The sequence below is a fragment of the Erpetoichthys calabaricus genome, chromosome 17 (assembly GCF_900747795.2).
Source record: "Erpetoichthys calabaricus chromosome 17, fErpCal1.3, whole genome shotgun sequence".
Lineage (NCBI taxonomy): Eukaryota > Metazoa > Chordata > Cladistia > Polypteriformes > Polypteridae > Erpetoichthys > Erpetoichthys calabaricus.
In genome coordinates, this window is record NC_041410.2 from 93,604,300 (window position 1) to 93,628,276 (window position 23,977).

The following is a 23,977-nucleotide window of genomic DNA, read 5'->3' on the forward strand; positions in this document are numbered from 1 at the left end:
TCTGCCACCTCCAGAGGGTCCAAAGAGCATCCCATAATTCAGTCTGCCTACCTAATCAGCTTGTTGATTTGGAGGGCTCCTCTAGAAGCGACTTCGCCCACCCAGCACTACATCACAGAGTTCTAAAATATGTAAAAGATGTCACTACTCACACCAAAGAAGTGCACAGTCGTATTAGAAGAAAGGAGTCTGCTCTGCCCTTTCTTCTATAGCTCCTTTGTGTCACTAGATCAGTTCAGCCTGTCATTAGTGCACTTTATACTTTTAGACTAACATTAAAATGAATTTTGAAACAGAACTCTTCCAAAAGCACACGCTTTCCTTTGTTGTCCGCTAAGTGCACCAGGGACCCGCTTTCCTGTTTGTTGTGAAGATTACCAGCGCTGTCACTCTAAACTGGGAACACGCAACAGTTTCCAGTATAACGATACTGGCTGGTGAAAAGAATGCAGTTCACAAGGGTAGTTTGTGTATATTAAAGCCACAAGACAAAAGAAACGAAGTACCTCCGCGACCCTGACTTGGATCACGCGGGTCACTATTATGGCAAATGTTTCTCTAGGAATGTGATGCCACAGGAGATGCCCACGTAGCATAAATAACGCTTTCCTTTAGGGGCTGAAGAATTAGACGCCATGTTAAGTTGTCACACACGTCACTACCCAGACAAGTAGGGTACAGATACGCCCCGAGAGCCCTTGCATTCTGACTTCATATTCAACAATCAATTTGTTGTCGTATTGGAATCGAATTCCGATCTTTAAAGGGTGTGTTGGCGAGACCTGAAAAGACCCCCCCGTTATAAATTTTTGAAAACTCTGTTCAAAGAACGTGCACCGCTCTCGATGACATACGTCAGACTCACGTGAGCGGCCTCGATCGAGCGTCCGTCAGTCCATCCGTACGGTAAGCTTAGCGGCCGTAGCCCTCGCATTGCGATACCGACCAGGCAGGCGCTTCTGTAAGTAGAGCGGAGCGGGGAAACGAGCGAGTGCCACACCGAGGCTGCTTCGGAGCTCCAGTAGCCTGGGTTCAGACCCCACGTCTCCCAAAATGTGTGGATTCGGAATGTTGCCCTGGTTGTGGGGTTAGGGGGTCCTCAAGCTTTTCCTCCCCCTTGCCACAGATAGGATGACTGGCGACGCTTGACGGCTTACCCGCGTAAGTGTATGTACGTGTGCAGGGCCGGATTTTCCTATAGGCTAACTAGGCTTCAGCCTAGGGCCTCAAGATCAAGAGGGGCCTACATTCAAATTGTTACCAAAATTTTATTATGTCTCATGTAATTTACAAACTTAAAAATGGAAGGTGAAAGGGCCTCATAAGTGGAATAGCCTAGGGCCTCTTTTCATATAAATCCGGCCCTGTACGTGTGTGTGCTCTGCAGTGGAATGGTGTCCTGCCCAGGGGTGTTTCCTGCCTTGAACCCAGTGATGACACGACCCTGAATTGGATTAAGCGGGTCCCAGAATGTATGTATACTGTATATGCACATTCAAATAAAATAGTCAGTGTCAGAATAAATAAATTCACTTATTGCCATTCCCGTTGTAATGCAAACATTTTTTTGTCCACAGGAGGTCGCCAGTTGGCAATCAGTCTACTGTTCCCAAGGCAACACTTTCAGGTAAGAGGCTTTCTATGTCCCCACATACAGTAGAAGTGTGTTAATGAATGAAGTCAAAGCAAGACCTAACTGCAAAGAGAAAGAAAAAGCACAAAGCTATGAATTTCCATCAGGGTATCTTGTTTTGATGAGGCATTTTGTGTACTGTACCAAATTTACTAGGCAAAAAATAATAAAAGACTTAAACCATAAATAAAATAGACCAAACTCTTTTTAAAACATCTTTATTTATTTGTTTTGCACACATTGCCCAACAAGTGGCTTACAGTGCCTATGAAAAGTTTTACCCTCCTCCAGAAATTATTGTATTTTATTAACTTGACGAAGACCCAAAAAAAGGATTATCTTCAGGAGGGTGGTCCCCTTTTAGTACATGCTTCCCCCACTAGCTGAATATTCTAGAAACCCTTCTGCATCAGTGTGCCAGCTGGCGTCGTCGTGAGGTCCTGCGTTCGGCTTCAGTGAATTTTTTTTCAAAGACTCTTTCAACACATTTGCCTAATTTGTGATGGCTGATTTACACAAAGAACATGCAGCAGTGAAATTGTGTTTCCTGTTGGGGAGAAATGTGGAGGAAATGGTTATGTTATGTTACAGACAGGCAAACGGGTCCACCAAAGCTTTTATCTGGAAGTTTTGAAAAGGGTGCCTCAGGATTTGCAGAAGAAACGTCCCCAGTTGTGGCAAACAGGTGACTGGTTCTTCCTCGCTTCCATCCTGACAACACAGCTGCCCACGTTTTTAGTCGTTTTGGCCAAAAACAACACGGCCCCGATTTGTCACCCCCCCTATTCACCTCATCTCGCCCCGTGTGACTTTTTTTTGTTTCCCTGGAAGGACAAAATTCCTCAAAGGGAAATTTTTAGCCGATGTGGAAGAAATGAAACAAAAAGTGACAGAAACTCTAAAAGGGTCCAAAATCGAGGAGTTCCGAAATTGTTATGAGCAATGGAAAAGAACGTTTCGATAAGTTTATTACATCAAACGGGGAGAGTACTTTGAAGATGACTGAAGTTTGAAAGTGTAAAGATAAATTCACAATTCTTTATAAACAAATTCCGTTTTTTTTTTGGGTCCCCCCCTTATAGAAGAAATTTTAAAATATTTGATGCCTTTTCAGTGGTTGTCTTTATTACCCTCAGGCATCTGAACCCTTCTTGACCCGACGCTTCCTCTTTCAAGTATACAGTATTCCCATAAATCCACCGAAACAGACTGCAATCAATCTTTTTTTTTTAATTGAATTTATTAAAGTCAAATAACATTCCATACGAGCAAGTCAAGTTTTACAAAACTAGGTTTGAAACAAATCAGCCACCACCCAATCTTTTATTGCCTCTTTATGGAGTCACGGCTGGGGAGTTGTCAAAGAATAGGGCCTGTTAAAGTCCACTGAGATTTAGTGATTTTGGGCTTTACAGGAAAGAAATTGTTGTTATTCGCCCCCTGTCTGCTTTTATACTTCCCATCTTTGAAGGCGACTCTCAGCGTGCCTCCTACACCTTTAATTCTTCCTCTTGTGTCTCATCTCTGCACTTCCATCCATCCATTATCCAACCTGCTATATCCTAACTACAGGGTCACGGGGGTCTGCTGGAGCCAATCCCAGCCAACACAGGGCACAAGGCAGGAAACAAACCCGGGCAGGGCACCAGCCCACCGCAGGGCACACACACACCAGGGACAATTTAGAATCGCCAGTGCGCCTAACCTGCATGTCTTTGGACTGTGGGAGGAAACCGGAGCGCCCGGAGGAAACTCACACAGACACAGGGAGAACATGCAAACTCCACGCAGGGAGGACCCGGGAAGCAAACCCGGGTCTCCTAACTGTGAGGCAGCAGCGTTACCTACTGCGCCACCGTACCGCCACCACCCTCTGCACTTCCTCTTTTGATTATGTCATCAAAGCCAAACTAACCAATCAGATTGCTCTGAGGAACAGGACACACACACACACACACACACACACACACAGACTTTAGAGTTTATTATATGGTATCCCCACTAGGGACAAATAAATTTATCTATCTATCTATCTATCTATCTATCTATCTATCTATCTATCTATCTATCTATCTATCTATCATATAGCTTTGAGTACTGAGAAAAGCGCTATATAAATGTAATGAATTATTATTATTATAGTGGCTTTCCAATTTGTCTGTCTGTCTGTCCATCCATCTTGCCATCCAGTGCTGAATCACAGTGGATTCATTAATATTCTTTTACTTATTATTTGACTGATGTCTCAAACTAAAGCGACTTAAAGCCTTTGAGAAATACAATTGTTTCAATTTCCATTCTTCTTCCAGCTAGAGCACCACAGGCAGGTGAAGTGACTTGCTCAGGGTCCCACAGTGGCAAGAGCAGGACCTCGGGGCCTGAATTTCAAAGTCCCAACTTTCACCACTGTGCCACACTGCCTTCAATTTAGTTGGACTTTTTTTGACACTGATTGACAGGAAAAGACTCTTAATGTCAAAACGAAAACAGACCTCTGCAAAGTGGTGTAACTTACAAATAGAAAACACCAAATAACTGATCTCGGAAGCATTCTCCCAACCTTTAATATGTGTGACAGATAGGGGCCGCTGTCGTCCCCTTGAACCCTCAGACAATGCGTCAGACACCAGGTAAAAGTCCAAAATGAATTTATTATAATAATAAATGTGCACAAAGCACACTCCACTATACGTAATAAACAATCAATAAGAGTAACAATACACAATAATCAATAATCCTCCACACCTCCCAGCAGCTCAGTCACCCTCCCAACTCGGCTCACTGCTGGGATTTCCCACGGTCCTTTTAAAGTGCTTGACCCGGAAGTGTTTCTGATCCCTCAGTCCATGTGATTCTTAACACTTCCGGGTCAGGTGAAAACTCCTTTTCTTCATCCTGGAAGTACGTCTTTTCTTCTGTCCTTGTGGCTAGGACGTACTTCCAGGTTATAGTGCAAATAAAAATCCCTGTGCCTCCCTGCAGCGTCCTCTGGCGGCCCCCATGGTATCCAGCAGAGCTGTGAAGGAAAACTCCAATGTCCATGATGCCCTGCTGGAACCCAGGGCACCTCTATGTTGCAAGAAGGGCTCCACCTGACGGCCTTGGGGTATTGGGCGGGATGAACGGCCGGCCATATCCCACATATGACATCCCTAAATCATCACTGGGGTAGCCAGTTTGGCTTTAGAGGTCCCAGAGTCAGTTCAGTGAAGCTCACCTGTCTGGTGTTTCGATTGTTTTGTCATCTAAGTGCACCTTGTCTGGAAGGTTCAACTTGGAGTCAGTCAGTATGGTGGTCTGAGTACACAAAGAAGACAATTGAACACACCAAGCAACCCCATGAGAATCACAAGACAGGGAATGGTGTCAAGAAAATCTCCCAAGTCACTGAAGATCCAATTAAATCATTTGGGAAGAAATGGAAAGAGTGTGGCAGAGCTGGAAATCTGGTAAAGAAGGCCGGCCACAAACACAGAAGAAGACAAGTGAGGAAGGCCACCAGGAGACCTCTGAGAACTCTGGCGGAGTGACAAGCTACTGTGGATGACAATTTAGGGACTGCGCAGACAACAACTATGCTTGGGTGCTTCACCAGTTGTAGCTTTATGGGAGAATAGATAGGTAGATACTTTATTAATCCCAAGGGGATTAATATCAAATTAATAATTAATTTTTATTATTTATTAATTAATAGCAAACAGAAAAACTGCACAGGACATCTGAGCTGGAGTTTGCCAGAATGCACATGAGAGAAGACTCTGATGTCCGCAGAAATAAAAGCTCAGTGGACTGATGAGACCATCCGACTAACCACCTTGTTACACTGTCCATCATCAAACACAGACCACCGCCATGAAGCATGTGGGGTGGCAGCATCAGGCCATGAAGATGTTTCTCTTTGTGAGAGTAAAATAAATACAACAACATTTGGGGAAATTCTGGAGGGCAGCGTGGTCAAGTCTGCAAGAAACTTGAACCTTGGGTGGAGATTTGTTTTCCACCAAGACGACAATCCCAAGCATAAAGCCAAAGCTGTACAGGAATGGCTTCTGAAAAAACAACATGAATGTCCTGGAGTGGCTTATGGGTATCTTGAACACCCACAATGCAGCGCTTTGCCTGTTAGTCTAGTCAAAGCCAAGGTCAAATGAACACAGACGCTCTGCTGCAGGATCGCACCATTGTTGAACAACTCACCATTATGGGATTTCTTTGGGCAGACAGAGTGAGACCTCCTGAAATTCACCAAAGGATGTTGGCTCAGTAGCAAAGAGAAAACAGCTTGAAGGTTATGAATGGCTAGAAAGGTTTAAAGCGATGGACAAACAGATGTAAAGTCAATAACTAAAACGTGGTGTGTTTTCTAACTTCACGTAGCACTGGCTACCACTAAAGGTTTCTTCTGAGCCAGAATGAGCTGGTAAGGCCCGCCGGACACCACCTGCTGATTATTTTCAACATCATGCTAAGTTTGTCTAACGTTACACACTTCCCATTTCCTGTTTTTGGAAAGAAAGTTCCCGTGCTGTCAGCCTGTTCCACTATGCGCTGGACGACACACAAACACATCTCAACCTGTAGTTATAAATCCAAAAATGCCACTGGTTGGCTTTCCTTCTTTTGTCACATAAGCAGGTGATAACATGGGGCTTTAAAAATGGACTTGGGGAGAACCAATAATCTCAGTGAAGTTCATCTTTCTGATTTTTACATAAGCGATGACTGAGGTGGCACCACTTAAATCTGCCAGGCCACTGTCAGTGGACCCGTAAGAAGTTTGATTTGTCATGGGGCTGCTATTTTGTGAAACTAAAAGGATAATCTAACAAGGGTGGTCAGCGCCTTGCATGAAAGTGTAAAATGTGTTTGTGTCCCAGTCTGTGATAAAGTGGGACAAAAATTAAAATATAAGTGACAGAAGTTCAACTGGAATTGACTTGACAAGCCACTTTGGGTTGGCCACTGCCCTGCGCCCAAGCTGTGGTGGGGGACATCCTGTGGCAGGTACCCCCGAAATGCTTTAAAAAAGTGCTTAGCTTTGTCTGTCTGTCCATGTTGTATAGTGCCTTTCACTATCTATCTATCTATCTATCTATCTATCTATCTATCTATCTATCTATCTATCTGTCTGTCTGTCTGTCTGTCTGTCTGTCTGTCTATCTGTTATATAGTGCCTTTCACTATCTCTTTCTGTCTGTCTGTGTTATATAGTGCCTTTCACTGTCTGTCTGTCTCTGTCTATCTATCTACAGTGTCTATGTTATATAGTGCCTTTCACCATCTGTCTGTCTGTCTGTTATATAGTGCCTTTCACTATCTCTTTCTGTCTCTGTGTTATATAGTGCCTTTCACCTTCTATCTATCTATCTATCTATCTATCTATCTATCTATCTATCTATCTATCTACAGTGCATCTGGAAAGTATTCACAGCTCTTCATCACTTTTTCCACATTTTGTTATGTTACAGCCTTATTCCAAAATGGATTAAATTCATTTTTTTTCCTCAGAATTCTACACACAACACCCCATAATGACAACGTGAAAAAAGTTTCCTTGAGATTTTTGCAAATTTATTAAAAATAAAAAAACTGAGAAATCCCATGTCCATAAGTATTCCCAGCCTTTGCTCAATACTTTGTCGATGCTCCTTTGGCAGCAATTACAGCCTCAAGTCTTGTTGAATATGATGCCACAAGCTTGGCACACCTATCCTTGGCCAGTTTGGCCCATTCCTCTTTGCAGCACCTCTCAAGCTCCATCAGGTTGGATGGGAAGCGTCGGTGCACAGCCATTTTAAGATCTCTCCAGAGATGTTCAATCAGATTCAAGTCTGAGCTCTGGCTGGTCTACTCAAGGACATTCACAGAGTTGTCCTGAAGCCACTCCTTTGATATTGTGGCTGTGTGCTTAGGGTCGTTGTCCTGCTGAAAGAGGAACCGTCGCCCCAGTCTGAGGTCAAGAGCGCTCTGGAGCAGGTTTTCATCCAGGATGTCTCTGTACATTGCTGCAGTCATCTTTCCCTTTATCCTGACTAGTCTCCCAGTTCCTGCCGCTGAAAAACATCCCACAGCATGATGCTGCCACCACCATGCTTCACTGTAGGGATGGTATTGGCCTGGTGATGAGCGGTGCCTGGTTTCCTCCAAACGTGACACCTGGCATTCACACCAAAGAGCTCAATCTTTGTCTCATCAGACCAGAGACTTTTCTTTCTCATGGTCTGAGAGTCCTTCAGGTGCCTTTTGGCAAACTCCAGGCGGGCTGCCATGTGCCTTTTACTAAGGAGTGGCTTCCGTCTGGCCACTCTACCATACAGGCCTGATTGGTGGATTGCTGCAGAGATGGTTGTCCTTCTGGAAGGTTCTCCACTCTCCACAGAGGACCACTGGATCTCTGACAGAGTGACCATCGGGTTCTTGGTCACCTCCCTGACTAAGGCCCTTCTCCCCCAATTGCTCAGTTGAGATGGCCGGCCAGTTCTAGGAAGAGTCCTGGTGGTTTCGAACTTCTTCCACTTACGGATGATGGAGGCCACTGTGCTCATTGGGACCTTCAAAGCAGCAGAAATTTTTCTGTCACCTTCCCCAGATTTGTGCCTCGAGACAATCCTGTCTCAGAGGTCTACAGACAATTCCTTTCACTTCATGCTTGGTTTGTGCTCTGACATGAACTGTCAACTGTGGGACCTTCTATAGACAGGTGTGTGCCTTTCCAAATCATGTCCAGTCAACTGAATTTACCACAGGTGGACTCCAATGAAGCTGCAGAAACATCTCAAGGATGATCAGGGGAAACAGGATGCACCTGAGCTCAATTTGAGCTTCATGGCAAAGGCTGTGAATACTTCTGGACATGTGCTTTCTCAATTTTTTTTATTTTTAATAAATTTGCAAAAACCTCAAGTAAACTTTTTTCACATTGTCATTATGGGGTGTTGTGTGTAGAATTCTGAGGAAAAAAATGAATTTAATCCATTTTGGAATAAGGCTGTAACATAACAAAATGTGGGAAAAGTGATGCGCTGTGAATACTTTCTGGATGCACTGTATATCTATCTGTCTGTCTGTCTATAGCACTTTTTCTGTCTGTCTGTCTAGGAAGAAAGGTATTTGTCTTTGCTGAGGAACATTAAACTTCTTCCCAGTTTGGATTCAATGAATTCCACAGCAGACGACACCCAGTGAGGCACTGGCCAGATGTACGCGACCACTGAAACTGCATTTAGCATTACACGCTGCCACGGTATCTGATCGACTTTCACCTTACTGACAATAGCACATCCTTGGACTGCAGCAATTCTTTCATTTTGACATTTTGGGCCCTGCCGTTCCTTCACATCACAAACTCTCCTGTCATTCCCTGCCTTCTCCTCCTCCATTCTCATTCATGTCTTTGCTTGTCAGTCATCTCGAATTGACCTGTCGTGGGGGAACATTAATGTAAGTACCATTAAAAAAAAAAAAAAAATGAAAGCTGTCTATAATGCATCATTTTGCCTTGTTTTACTTACTATTGCAGTAAACAGTGCGCTTAATTAAGGTGGTGTATACCACTCAGCACGGAAGTTTTATTGCACAAACTTGTCCGCAACCCAAAGTTTAAGGATCGCTGCTCCAGCACAATTGCATACTTTAGAAGCAGCCTAGTTTCCCCTGTCAGACACTCTCAGGCCTGCTTAGTTCTGTCAAGTGCAGAGCTCACTCGTGCACATGAGGCCAATTTGGAGGTTCCAGGGTGTGGAGAGAATCGACACAGAGACAAGTGCAGGATAAGATCTGGCCCATTCATTTGCTGGCCCATTCATTTGCTTTTCAAAAGTCTGAAGCATTTAGTGAATGTCCATTTCTTGTTTGTGAGTACACACCCGTCTGACCAGAGGCTCCGCTTCGCTTTGCACCAGATCCTAAAGGAAGACCGGGAAGTGGGAGCTTCCTACTTTGCACCTCTGTTGTTGTTGTCCCCGGAGCGGACAGGGAGTCGAGGGCCTCGGACTCAACGTGACTTTTCAAGCCCAGCTGGAATTAACAAAATTGCAAAGCTCACAGAGGAACTGATGAGGAGATATGTGGAGTTGCCAAGTGTCCCTGGGCTCTGCTCGCTTTGCTTTTCTGCCACAGAGCCTCTTTGAAGCAGGCTACCCCAGAGATGCATGTTTTAGATTCCAGGTGTCAATAGTAATCATGCAACCTGTCCTCTTTCCATCTTTGCAGAAGAAACATATCAGCAGCTGGCCAAAGAAACCCTGGAGGAACTGGACTGGTGTCTGGATCAGCTGGAGACCATTCAAACGTACCGCTCAGTCAGTGAGATGGCCTCTAATAAGGTAAGGAGCGTGTGGCCTACTCCTCTCCGAGATAACTTCGTCCGAGCTCCTTGACGGGCTTTGTCTTTTCCTGCCGTCTGGCTCTGATCTGCTTGTTGTGAAGCTGCTGAATTTTGGATTATTAAGAATTACCGTCCGAGTGGGATTTCTTTTAGGGAATTCCACATCTGGGATGGCACAACTCGAGGGATGCTCCTGGGTTGGCTTTTGTTTCACTTGAGTAAGGCCAGCAATTCCTTGGGGTTGCCAATTCTGCCAAGGTGGCATTTTTTAACAATGAGTGCTTTGTGCGTTTCATGTTGTGAAGCAGAAAAGATATGGCTGGACAGAAAAGATACCACGTCCAGGACCACCAGCTGGTGTGAGTGAGCTGAGTGAATTTGTGGGCCCCCAAACTAGAAGAGGGTGGTGTTTCAGAGCCTAGAAAGATTAGACGTGGTCATGATTATGGAATGCTTGCCCAAGCTGGTCTTGTGCCGCCTGTTGGAATCGACGATGGGTACGAGGTGCTTGTGTTTAACTCTGGCTTTATGCACTGCTGCATTGTCTACATAGACTGGAGACACTAAGATGAACATCTGTGGTAATGCTACATGTCTGTCGTCCAAGGCAAATTACATTTTTGTGATGCAGTAAAACCTTTTGCAGTTGGAGTAAAAGCCAGTTAAGTGACATGCTTAGAATCAAGCAGTGAGTCACAGATGGCAACTGAACCAGTAAGCCTTGTGGTTTAAAATCCAGTGTTCTGGATGTGGGCAGCACCGTTGGTGTAGTGGTTAGGGTTGGCATTGCTCTGCTTCACTCTGTTTGCCTATATGGAGTTTGAATCATTGCTACAAAAATCTTGCTGGATCGATTTCCATTTGCATCTGGAGCCAAGTGGTCTGTGGGTGACGCAGTGAGCTTTTATTTACAAACTCCTGGTTATCCCAGGGGCATATCTGAGGACCTTGTTTGTGGAATGTCACCCCAGAACTCCTAGATAGGAAACTCACACAAATCTGTCTACACCTGGATCAGGCCCAGCGCCAGAGGGTCATTAAGTCCCACGCACCTGCACTGTTGGGCATGGCATGTGCACGCTGTGAGGCGACAAGGCGAACTCCTGAGGGAGCACTTTGTTATTCTTAGTCGACTGCACTCCTTTAATGTGGGCAATGACATCCTTCATATCTTCTACAACTCTGAGATGCAAGTGCAGTTTTGTATTTTGTGGAGTGCTGCTCCATTAACATCACCGAATCAACAAGCTAATAAGGGCAGGTTCAGGTATGGGACGCACTGTGGATGTCCTGGAGAGGATTAAAACAAAACTGAGCGCCATTAGCAACAACGCTGCCCGTCCTCCCTCTGATGTGCCAACACTGAGGGCATTCAGCCAACTGATTAATCAGCAGAGGTGTGTGAAGCAATGCTACTGGGGCTCCAGTATACCACAGTACACCTGTATAGCACCTGACTGGGACTGCCACCTATCTATCTGTCATATAGTGCCTATTTATCTATCTATCTATCTATCTATCTATCTATCTATCTATCTATCTATCTATCTATCTGTTATATAGTGCCTTTCCTATCTATGTTATATAGTGCCTTTCCTATCTGTTATATAGTGCCTTTCATATCTATCTGTTATATAGTGCCTTTCATATCTATCTATCCGTTATATAGTGCCTTTCATATCTATCCGTTATATAGTGCCTTTCATATCTATCTATTATATAGTGCCTTTCCTATCTGTTATATAGTGCCTTTCATATCTATCTATCCGTTATATAGTGCCTTTCATATCTATCTGTTATATAGTGCCTTTCATATCTATTATATAGCACCTTTCATATCTATCTATGTTATATAGCACCTTTCATATCTATCTGTTATATAGTGCCTTTCATATCTATCTGTTATATAGTGTCTTTCATATCTATCTATCTTTCTGTTATATAGTGCCTTTCATATCTATTATATAGCACCTTTCATATCTATCTGTTATATAGCACCTTTCATATCTATCTGTTATATAGTGCCTTTCATATCTATTATATAGCACCTTTCATATCTATCTATCTGTTATATAGTGTCTTTCATATCTATCTATCTTTCTGTTATATAGTGCCTTTCATATCTATCGTTATATAGTGCCTTTCATATCTATCTATCTATATAGTGCCTTTCATATCTATCTATCTATTATATAGTGTTTTTCATATCCTATCTCTATCTATCTGTCTGTCACTTACGAGGCTGACGCCATGACACTTTCACCTTTTGTCCTGCACGTTTTCGTAGGGTGTAATGGAGTAACCCAGTGCTCGGACCATCCTGTCTGAGGTGTGCCCGTGTAGAGTTTGTATGTTCTGTCCTGCTTACAGTGGGCATCTTCAGTCAGTCATTAATCAATCAATGTGTCCATCAGCTAAGAAGATTGCCTTCCTCTCTTTAAACTCTGCCATCTTCTGCGTAGACCAGCCTTAGACTTGTACTCGTCAATTAATGTAACACTGGGATAAGGCGGCACGGCTGGGGATCTCGGAGAAGTGTTTGACCCGCCAGATGTTAGTGAATGGAAAAAGAAAAAAAAAAAAAAAAGCAAACAAAAGAGGCCATGCCTACGTTATCGATTAGAGCAATCAACAGAAGACAGATTTTTGGACGGGCTTGAAACACTTCCTCTATCTTTCATCTTTCCCCTGTAATCTTTTCAAAGGGCAATGGGTGGGAAGGCGGCTGAGAGGGAAGGGAGACTTTGGGAATAATTGTATTTAAAACTTTCCACATGTGGCGCGATCAGAGAGGCTCGGGTGGCGGGATGCCTCATAATAGGAGACTATCACGCAGTAGCGAGACCTGCACCTGACCCGGGCCGTCAGAATGGGGGGCGACGCGCACTGCTTGATAACGTACATTAGAAGTGTGAAGGTTGCGTTGGCCCGGTCCGCTGTTGAGTCTTATTCCATGTTGTATGAAGTTGCCTGCACCATTTTAGCAGGTTGCATTACCGCAGTGACCCAGAGCCTGTGCTAGAGCCATCGAGCTCAAGGCAGGAAACAAACCTGAAGAGAATTCTAGAATATCGTAAGGTGCACAGTCAGTCAAGCGCCTTGAGCATGGGAAAGGCGCTATATAAATAAAATGTATTATTATTATCATCATTACTTTTATCAGGATGTACACTCACAGGTAAATTCTTAGGCCCACTATACTAATACCGGGTAGGCCGCCTTTTGCTCTCCAAACAGCCTCATTTTTTTTTTTCTTGGCTTGGATTCTGCAAGATGTTGGAAAGGTTCCTTTGAGATTCTGCTCCGTGTTCACACGAGTGCATCACGCAATTTCTGCAGGTTTGTCAGCTGCACATTCATGCTGTGAATCTCCTGTTCTACCACATCTCACAGGTGCTCTTTTGGATTCAAATCCGGTGGCTGGGAAGGCCACTATTGAACCCTAAACTGCTTGTCATGTTCATAAAACCGTTTTGAGTTGACCTCCGCTTGGTGCCATGCAGCATTATCATGCTGGAAGTAGCCATTGGGAGATGGGCAAATTGTGGGCACATGCTCAGCAACAATACCCAAATAGGCAGTGGCACTGATTACTAATAATGGGCTCAAAGTATGTCAAGAGCACATTGCCCACACATTACACCACCGCCAGGCTGTACCGTTGACACAAGTTCTGACCCTACCATCAGCGTGAGATCAAACCAGGCTACGTTTTCCCATCTTCATCCTTTTGTTTTGGTGAGTCTGTGCCCACTGCTGCCTCTGCTTTCTTTTCTTGGCTGACAGGAGTGGAAACCCCAACGTGGTGGTCTTCTGCTGTTGCAGTCCACGCGCCTCATGGATCGATGTGTTCATTCTGAGATGCTGTTCTGCTCATCTGAGTTACCTTAGCCATTCTGTCAGTTCAGACCAATCTGGCCGTCCTCCTCTGTCCTCCCACATCAACAAGGTGTTTCTGCCCACAGAACTGTCGCTCACTGGATGAGTTTGTTTCTTGTGCCGTTCTGAGTAAACTTTTGAGATTTTGTTGTGAAAATCCCAGGAGATCAGCAGTTACAGAAATACTTGAAGCAGCCCATCACGTCACAGTCACAGAGCACAGGTTTTCAAATTCTGATGTTTGACGTGAACACGAACTGAAGTGCCAGACCTGCGCCTGGAGGACTGTATGCATTGCGCTGCTGCCTTGTGATTGGCTGATTAGATAACTGCATGAATAAGCAGGTGTTCCTAATCATTTTCTCAGTGAGAATACAGTTGCTAGTTAATATGTAAACTGCTCCAAAAAATGAAAGGAACACTTCGAAAACACAACAGATCTCAATGGGGGGGGGGGGGGGGGGTCCTGCTGTCTGTCTGTACTGCTATGGACTGATATAGTGATGTGTGAGGAACGAAAGGATGGAAAGGAAAAGGATCAACCGACAGAGAGAGGGCTGAACTCAGACACCCCGAAAATCAAAGGGGAACAATGATGTGGCAGGCAGGCGAGTCCATCGTAGCGAAATTTCATTGCAGCAACTTGCAATCGTACTCAGTAGTTTGTATGCCTGACAACGTCCTAATGAGACGACGGATGATGGTGTCCTGGGGGATCTCCTCCCAGATCTGGACCACTGAGCACCTGGACAGTCTGAGGCGTCAGATGGACCCAAACATAATGTCCCACCCAGAGGTGTTCTATTGGATTGAGGTCAGGCGAGTGAGCGTAGGGGGGGGCCAGTCAATGGTATCAATTCCTTCATCCTCTCGCCTCATCAGGCCGGGCATTGTCGTGCATCAGGACGAATCCAGGAGCCACTGCACCAGCACAGGGTCTGACATTGGGTCCAAGGAGTTCATCCCGATACCTAATGGCAGTCCTGCGGTGCCGTTGTCTAGCCTGTAGAGGTCTGTGCGTCCCTCCATGGATATGCCTCCCCAGACCATCACTGACCCACCACCAGACCGGTCATACTGAACGATGTCGCAGGCAGCATAACGTTCTCCACGGCTTCTCCAGACCCTTTCACGTCTGTCACATGTGCTCTCATCTGTGAAAAGCACAGGGCACCTGCCAGTGGTGGACCTGCCAATTCTGGTATCCTACGGCAAATGCCAATCGAGCACCAAGGTGCCCACTAGAGGACATTGGGTCCTCAGGCCACCGTCATGAAGTCTGTTTCTGATTGTTTGCTCAGAAACATTCACACCAGTGGTCTGCCTGCCTGCCTGCTGGAGGTCATTTTGTAGGCTCTGCCAGTGCTCATCCTGTTCCTCCTTGCCCAAACGTCCTGCTGATGGGTTAAGGACCATCTACGAGGGGCCCTGTCCAGCTCTCCTAGAGTAACTGCATGTCTCCTGGTATCTCCTCCATGCCCTTAGACTGTGTTGGGAGACATGGAAAACCTTCTGGCAATGGCATGTGCCATCCTGGAGAAGTTGGACTACCTGTGCCAGCTCTGTAGGGTCCAGATGCTACCAGTAGTGACACTGACCGTAGCCAAATGCAAAGTGAGTGACAACACAGATGAGGAGGGAAAAGTGTCTGTGGCCTCCACCTGTTAAACCATTCATTCCTGCTTTGGGGGTCTTCTCATTGTTGCCCCTCTAGTGCACCAAAGCAGACTCACAAGCCCCTCTGCTACTTCACTGACCAGATTATTAGCCCAGAGGTTTCAATGACTTGATGCTAAACTCGGATTCAAAAGTGGTCCTTTAATTTTTTGTGCTTTAGTAAGTGGAGTGAAATACTTCTGGACAGGGAGAGAACGTGCAAACTTTATGTTGTGAATCCAGTTTGTGGATGCAGGGGGCCGCGGCTGATCCCGGTGGTATTGAACAGTTCATCACAGGACACACTCACACAGACGCAGGAACATTCTGAAGTCCTCCGTTCATCAAACACGCATGTCTTTGAGTGTGTGTTCAGTTTTGGTTTCCATTACACATAAAAGACATAGCAGCGCTAGAGAAAGTCCAGAGAAGAGCAACTGGGCACTGAGAGGTCTGAGCCACGAGGAGAGAACGAAGGAGCTGAGCCATATTAAAGTGTAAACACATGCATAATTAGAAGGGACACGACTGAAGTGTTGAAAATGATGAGAGGAGTAAGCCGTGCTGACCGTCTGACGGGTTGAAGTCGAAGTAATCCGTGTAGACTCACGTTAGTGTTTGCAGTGCACCATCCGTTGGAATGTATTTGGTAATGCATGTAGTAATAAAATGCATTGCACTTGTCATTCCAACAGATGGCGCATCACAAACATTTGCAGTAATAAAGTGTCTGTGATGCGCCATCTATCTGTGATTTGTGCCACGGTAGCCCTTCTGTAGGCTCAATCGCCTTTGTTGACCTCTCACATCAATCCATCCGTGTTTGTGCGGATTTTCCTTACTTAGATCACCATGAAACATCATGGCTGACCGTGAGCACCCCACAAGTCTTGTCATTTGGGAAGTCCTCTGACCCAGTCATCCAGCCATATAGATGTGGCGCTTACCAAAGTCACTGAGGTCTCGTCCACTGGGAGTGCCTTAGGTCATCTGACCAATCCCTGCCTTGACGTGCGCCTGTCGGCGTCATTTGTCACATTTTGGCTCACCAGTGTATATTTTCACATTCCTACCCTGATCTCATTTTGGTTCAGGTGCTGGTGATGTTCCCAGTTGCCACCATCAGGGTTATGGTGAAAAGAAAATGAGGCTCGTGTCAGGGCTGGACGTGAAAAGAATTGTCTTGTCATTTATGGGCGAGCTGCAAGTCGGATAGTGAGCCTTTGTTGAGCGGCTGTCATGCAGGAGTCACGACTGCTGGTTCTTTTTCACACGTGACCTCTTAACATGTAATTAAAGACAGGCACGGGCCAAGTTATTTTACATGCAACTGAAGTGGAGCCCCCCCCCCCCCCAGCCCGATTGGTCAGCAGGCAGAAAACAAAAAAATCAGAATGGTTTCCTATCCACGGGCAGCACAATCAAGGGCATCTTTTAACAAGAGTAACCGTCCGGTGACATCACGAAGCCACGCAGCTGGCAGACATCTGATTTTCTTGATGGATGTGGGGGTGGGGAGGCAGATGTCACCCTCGTAATCTCCTCGCATGGCACTTTTTAGCGAGTGCTGTGCGGCTGTATAACTGATTCAGCCATCCCCGCCAACATCTCGAAGGAGAACACGGCTCTCTGTCTCCCCACGTTATTTCACACAGACACATGAAACTGTTTATATATGAAGTGCCATTCATATTGTAAACTCGTTGAGTTTCACTCGTTTAGTTCGAAAAGCCAGGTAGCTGCTGCTGAAGGTGTGGAAGTGGAAGGCCAGAGCCAGAGCTTAGTTTAGTCTGCAGGTCTTGCCAGTGTTTTTGTGAATTTCCGCTTTTTGTGTGGACGGCCGCTCACAGACGTCATTCCCTGCTCTTTTTCCCCTCAAATAACAAGGGACTCGGAATCGTTGGCGGGTTCCTGCCTTCGTCGGGTCGCTTCCTGCATCCTGCTTTGCCGCCTTTGAGCCGCCGTGTTGTGAGAGAAAGTGCAGGCCCTGTGACAAGAAGTGTGGAGCTGCGGGTCTTTAAAGCTCGTTTCCTAGTCTCATACTGTGGGGCCGTTCTGACAACTGAGAGGGAAAGGAATATTCACGCAGCAGGTGGACATTAAGCTGACTCCTGCCTTCTAGTCTCTGAGCAGTGCAACGCAAGTGGCAGGGAGCGGCACCATCGCTTTGGCCTCTGTGGTGATGTTTTAGTAGAAGTATTAATTATAAGTATAAGTTTAGTATTTAGTATGGTGATGAAGGTATAAGCAGCTCACAGAGAGGTGCTGGAGGGGCTCGTCTTTCAGAGTGTCAGGCATTGGGGCCCGAATTTGTTAGGCGGATGCTGTGTGGCAGCCGGAAAAGCCTGTCGGTGGAATGTAATTGGGGGGTGTGCAACATGTATAGCCCCTGGTATCGCTGCTGTCGTAGATAAAGGCACTATATGATAAATAAAGGCACTATATGATAGATAGATGGATAAAGGCACTATATGACAGATAAAGGCACTATATGATAAATAAAGGCATTATATGATGGATAGATAGAGAAAGGCAATATATGATAAATAAAGGCACTATATGATAGATAGATACATAGAGAAAGGCACTATATGACAGATGGATAGAGAAAGGCACTATATGATGGATAAAGGCACTATATAACGGATAGATAGATAGAGAAAGGCACTATATGACAGATAAATAGAGAAAGGCACTATATGACAGATAGAGAAAGGCACTATATGACAGATAGAGAAAGGCACTATATGACAGATAGAGAAAGGCACTATATGATAGATAAAGGCACTATATGATAAATAAAGGCACTATATGATAGATGGATAAAGGCACTATATGACAGATAAAGGCACTATATGATAGATAGATGGATAGATAGAGAAAGGCACTATATGATAGATAAAGGTACTATATGATAAAGGCACTATATAACAGATAGATCGATAGAGAAAGGCACTATATGATATATAAAGGCACTATATGATAGATAAAGGCACTATATGATAAAGGCACTATATGGTTGATAGTTAAAGGCACTATATGATAGAGAAAGGCACTATATGATAGAGAAAGGCACTATATGATAGAGAAAGGCACTATATGATAAATAAAGGCACTATATGACAGATAAAGGCACTATATAATACACAACTCCCACAACAGCTGCTGCATAACTTGCACAGATGCACCACAGAGTCTGTCATCACGTATCGCATTACAGCGGGGTACTCGGGCTGCACCACTGAGAACAGGAAGACCCTCCAACGTATCATCAGAACGGCTTAGGGAATCGCTGGTGCTCAGCTGCCATCACTGGAAGATGTCTTCACCACCCACTGCAGCAGAAAAGCTAACAGCATCTGTAAAGATCCAATCCACCTCAGCCATAGCATTTCTACTCCTCTGCCCTCTGGCAGGCAATTCAGAACCCTGCATGCCCTGCACTACCAGGCTGAAGAACGACATTTACCCCAAAGCATTGAGCCTATTAAATATTAAATGCTCAGCGACCACTGCCCCTATCTATGTCAGAGACTACCGCTGATTGAACTGAACATCTGCATCAAACACACATAGTGACACACTTAGACATGACCCATGTGGACCACCACACTGACTGGAGTCTTCATTTATTATTTGTCTGTTTATGCGCACATGTTTACCTTTCCTTGTACTCGGTGAATATTTGGAACTGTTAATGGCAACCGCTGGGCTTCTCAGAGTTTAATGTTTACTTTGTTTATTATCTGCTCCTATACACGTTTATCTAAGGCATCTTATAGGTTTGTTCCAAATGATATTTCATTGTATTGTGCATTGACAATAAAGGTATCTTGCAGATAAATAGGAAAGGCACTATATAAGATAGATTAGATAGGAAAGGCACTATATAATAAATATATGACCCTTAGAAAATTGCATTCTTATTTTATTATTTGATATACTGAAAATTGTGCTATATATTGTTTTTTTTTTTTCCTGGCATATTTGCCTTTATGCACTTACAGTTAACAAAGTCCATCCCTCCATTTGTATGTCCTACAGTTCAGTTATAAAGCCTCAGTGACGACATGGAGATAAGCCCAAGCATATACACTATATAATAGATACAGATAAATACACAGACATGAAAGGCACTATATAATAGATTAATAGACATAAGACACTATACAATAGATAGACATGAAAGGCAAATCAATAGATAAATGGATGGATATAATAAGGTATCATATAATCAATAGATACATAATTAGATATGAAGGGCACTATATTAGATAGATAGAAAGGTACTGTATGATGGACAGGCATATAACCTGTTATAATCATTCATAGAAACCTGCATTCTTGGGGTCTGTGTTGATGTACTGAAAATGGCACTATACAGTATGCAGGAGAATTTGATTTTTTTTTTCTGCCATGTTTGTCATGTTGCACTTCCAGACACTGAATTCCGTCCCTGCATTTGTAATCTTGCGCAGTCCAGTTATAAAGTCGTGGTAACCGTTTGGAGAAAATTCTAAGCATATACAATAAATGGTGTTTAATAAATAGATAGACATGAAAGGCACTATATTGATATGAAGGGCAGTATGTAACAGATAGATATATTACCCTGCTATAACAGTGCATCCATAGGGTGTTTATTTTTTGGCTCTGTATGACAATATGTTTTGATGTAGTAAAAATGGCGCTTTACAAATATTGTTTTTTTGCGGTATTTGAGTCTTGTTGCACTTGCAGACAAGTTAACGAAGGCCGACCCTCCATTTGTAACCCCGCGTATTCCGGGCTGGGGTTCGTCGAGTCGCGCTGCGCTGTGCTAACTACTGAGCCGCCGTGCCCGCCCAGCTCATTTATTTACGTATTCGTCCATCCAGTTCATTTTTGGAGCCGGTGCCTATCCGGGGTGCATTGGACTGGGACGCACTCGTGGGCTCAGCCATCCTCGCCAGTTCGTCGTTGCCAATGCACATAATCTTAATAATTCGTCATTTTTTCTCTCCCTCTCGATCGGGGTCAGAAGTAGCGGCTGATCTGTAGCAAATCCAAGCGCATGCGCTCTACTAAGCACCGCGGGACTCTTCCCGTTCTAGCATTTTTATCCAAGGGTGGAGACCGAGCCCATCATCATCCCACCTGTACTTCTCTCGACGCCAACGGCGTTCCGGCAATGGCTGCGCGGCGATCTTTTCGCGATCGGCGTCTCGTGGCTCCAGGTCTCCTTTAAGAAGTGTGCACTTGTGTACACCCCAAGACACGGGCGCGCCACCCTCCGCTGTCCTCGTGCACGAGCCCCTGACATCACATCCCAGCCCCCTAGCTCATCCTTGCCGGTTGAGGCACTGAAGGAGAATGAAAGACAGCTGGATTGGGAATGCAAAGGAAGACCCCCGTGCGGCGGCCTTAGGCAGCATCCGTAGCGTGAGGACACAGCCGGGACTGGGCGAAGGGATCTCCTCCCCGTCTTTTTTCCCTCGACCGAAACTTTTTGTTGTTTGCTTGTCGTGAATTTCACCTTGTTTTTGAGATTTGTTAAAGAGGTGAAGACGCCGACAAAAAGAGGCTCCAGCGGCCACCTGATCCGCAGCGCGCTGCCGCGCCATCCTCATCGGTGTGTCCGCGCGCGCGCGCCCTCGCGCTCGCCTACCTAGGCGCAGGCGCACGAGTGCCACGCTGAAGGGACACGCAGCGCCTGATTAGCTCGCCGGAGCTGTCCGCCAGCACCCTGCTGCAAAACGAGCAGAGGAGAAGACGAACGTTTTCCTTCCAAAGACCACCAACCGCATTGAGCAAGGATCCTAAAAACGACGAAGGGGCTCGTCAATATGTGTCTCTAGACCGTGCCCCCCACACCCCGATTTTCTTTCGGTGCAGGGGGCTTGTCCTGGAGGTGGAGGGGTGCCATCTCGGCCGCAGATTTCGGCCCCCAGACTGATCTTTTTTTTTTTTTTTTTTTGAACATCGTAAGAGGATGCTGGATAACAAGACTGTTGGCTTGGACTGAGTTACCTATTCTGCGGCTTGTGGTGGTGGTTGGGGGGGGATTGGGGGGTGGGGGGGGGGGTTTGTTTTTGACTTGCAAGAAAAGCATCAGCAGTTGAAGACGTGTTGCAGTGTGGGAATTTCCTGACGCTCCGCATTCATAAAGGAAGACATCTTCTTGCCTTCACTTTGGGAAGGGGGCCACTGAAGGAGTCCGGAGATCTAGAGGCCTGGTAGCCGCCATGTATTTTGGTCCAAAGCTCCCCGAAGGAAACGCCACCAGTCAACAGCATGTGATGTGACAGATAAGCGCACAAACTTTTTTATTCCTCCCACTCCTCCTTATTCTGGAGGTGGGGAGGGGGTTCACTGACCCCTGCCATAAGATACCTACAGTGCTGGAGTACCATTCAGCCACGGTGACAGCTCGGACTCGGGGCAAGCCGTCATGCCACTGGGGGCGCCTGCGCTACTGCTCGGCCTGCCTGCACAGCCCCTGCCACCGGACACCAGGGGCAGACACGAATGAAAGGCTGGACGGCGCCACCCTCCGCTGCCCTGAGCTTGTCCAGCTTGCCGAGCTCACGGAGGGCACCCACCACCGCCACCATCACCGCCACACTTCACCCGTGCCAGGCAGCTGCAGGGTGCCCCGTTCTCCCACTTTGGCACCAAGTCTGGCGCCGCTTAAGGTTCACCTGGCGGCAGCTGCAGCAGCTGCAGGAGGGGTAGAGCTGGACCTGGGCAGCTCCAGTGGGGTGTGCGGTAACAGTGGCGGTGGTGGCGGCCGAGGTGGCACAGGTGGGTCGCCCACCTTGGCGACAGAGGTGTTCCTGGAGAGTGGCGGTGCCACCTCCGAGGTCAGGAGGATGCCACTGGTGGATTTCTTCTGTGAGACCTGCTCGAGACCCTGGCTTGTCGGTTGGTGGGACCAGGTAAGAGACATGTTGCTAATCTTTTGTTTGGAGATGCACTGCTGTGCACCTGGGAATTGTCTTACGAGATGGTTGACTGTTGGTAGTGCCCTTGAAAGAGGGCTGAGCACCTCACTGTGTAGCATTCACGGGTGTGCTGAGTAATGGGAGTGGCGTGAAATGTTGGCAGCATCCCCAGGTTGGTCCTGGCTCTGTATTTGGTGCAGCAGACAAGTGGGCGATGGCACGCATCATTCGGATGTGCTCTCACGGTTCACTGAATCCCCAAAACAACAGTGAGCTCCAGCTACTTGGTGATTGAGAATGGCATTGTGGCATCTTGCGCCCAGGCCTTGCTTGTCACTAGGAGATTTTCTCTTCAGCTGCCAAGATTTTCTGCACTGTTGCCAATTGGAAGTGTGCATGTTAAGATGACCCAGGGTTGAGACGTATGGGACACAAGACGAGCACATTATCCAGGATCTGAGAATGTTATTCCCTAAATATATATTTATATTAAAAAAAAAAAAAACAAATCTAGTAAGCCAAGGTGGCATTATCATTACCTGTTGGCAATACAGGCGTCTAAAAAGGCACCACAGGGGTTAAAGTAGTGGCTGATTTCCATTCCTCTCTCTCAGCCCTGGAGGGACTCGGTCCAAGCGTTTAGCTGTTTTGCCCACCTCTACGATGAAAATAAAAGCAAAATTCAGAAAAACGGATTGGATTCATAATCAAATTTCAGCAGCGTTTGAATCCCCCCATGGTGAGATGGAGGGCGTCGAGAGCGAATCCCTGCCATTTATATGTAGCGCCTTTTAATTGCAAAGTGCAGACAGCTACAGAAAAGCCCTCCTGTGATTATAGTTGAAGGAACGTGCGAGATGTGCTCTCCCTGTGCTCTGACTTGCTTTGGTCCCTGCAGCTCGGGCTTCATATTTGTTCCTTCTAGATGCTCGCACCTTGAATTGATTATGGCGACAGGGCCTGCGGTGTCCTTAGCTAGAAAAGGGTCTTCCTTTGAAGGAAGCTGGCAGTACCGGAGCCAGTCCCAAACTGTAAACACCTTAACATCGAGTAGTAGTTTGTGTGGACGAGGGTGGTAGAAACTGTGTCCGCCTGTCACCTTATGTCTTTCTAAAGGCTGGCTGGCTGTTTTGACCTGTCTGGGTGTAAAACCCCCTGTCCCGTCCACGGTCTTTGTGTCTGTCTTTTACTTCTCGTATGCTCCCCCTTTTCCTATTGACCTGTCTGTTTGCCCTTTCTGACGTGTCTCGGTGATCTGTTTGCCTGTTTTTTCTTTCCTCTCCTCCACCTCTCTATCTTTTTGCATGCCCAGTTTGCCTTTCTCTCCAATTCTGTATCTGTCTTTCCTGCCTCTGCCTGTTTGTCTTGTACTTTGTGTGCCATTAAAACTGGGTGGTCCTCTTTGCCAACTTTAATTTGGTTGTACCCCAAGCGTACTTTTAAATGCTTTGCTTTCGTTGTGCTGATCATCACGGCCCAGGACTCCACTTTAACTTGTCTTGCCTGGAGAGCTAGGGAGTAGTAGCTACCAAGTCTTTGTGGATATTTGCATTGTTTTTC

At 45.9% G+C, this 23,977-nt stretch overlaps 1 protein-coding gene across 1 annotated transcript in view; it reads left to right on the forward strand.

Annotated features, from left to right (window-relative positions):
• The window catches only part of LOC114667772 (phosphodiesterase 4A, cAMP-specific), a 649,415-nt gene that overhangs the window by 553,940 nt on the left and 71,498 nt on the right, over positions 1-23,977 (forward strand). Inside the window, 2 exon segments of the mRNA XM_028823210.2 lie at positions 1,578-1,627; positions 9,845-9,957. Of these exon segments, the coding sequence (XP_028679043.1) occupies positions 1,578-1,627; positions 9,845-9,957 (163 nt within the window).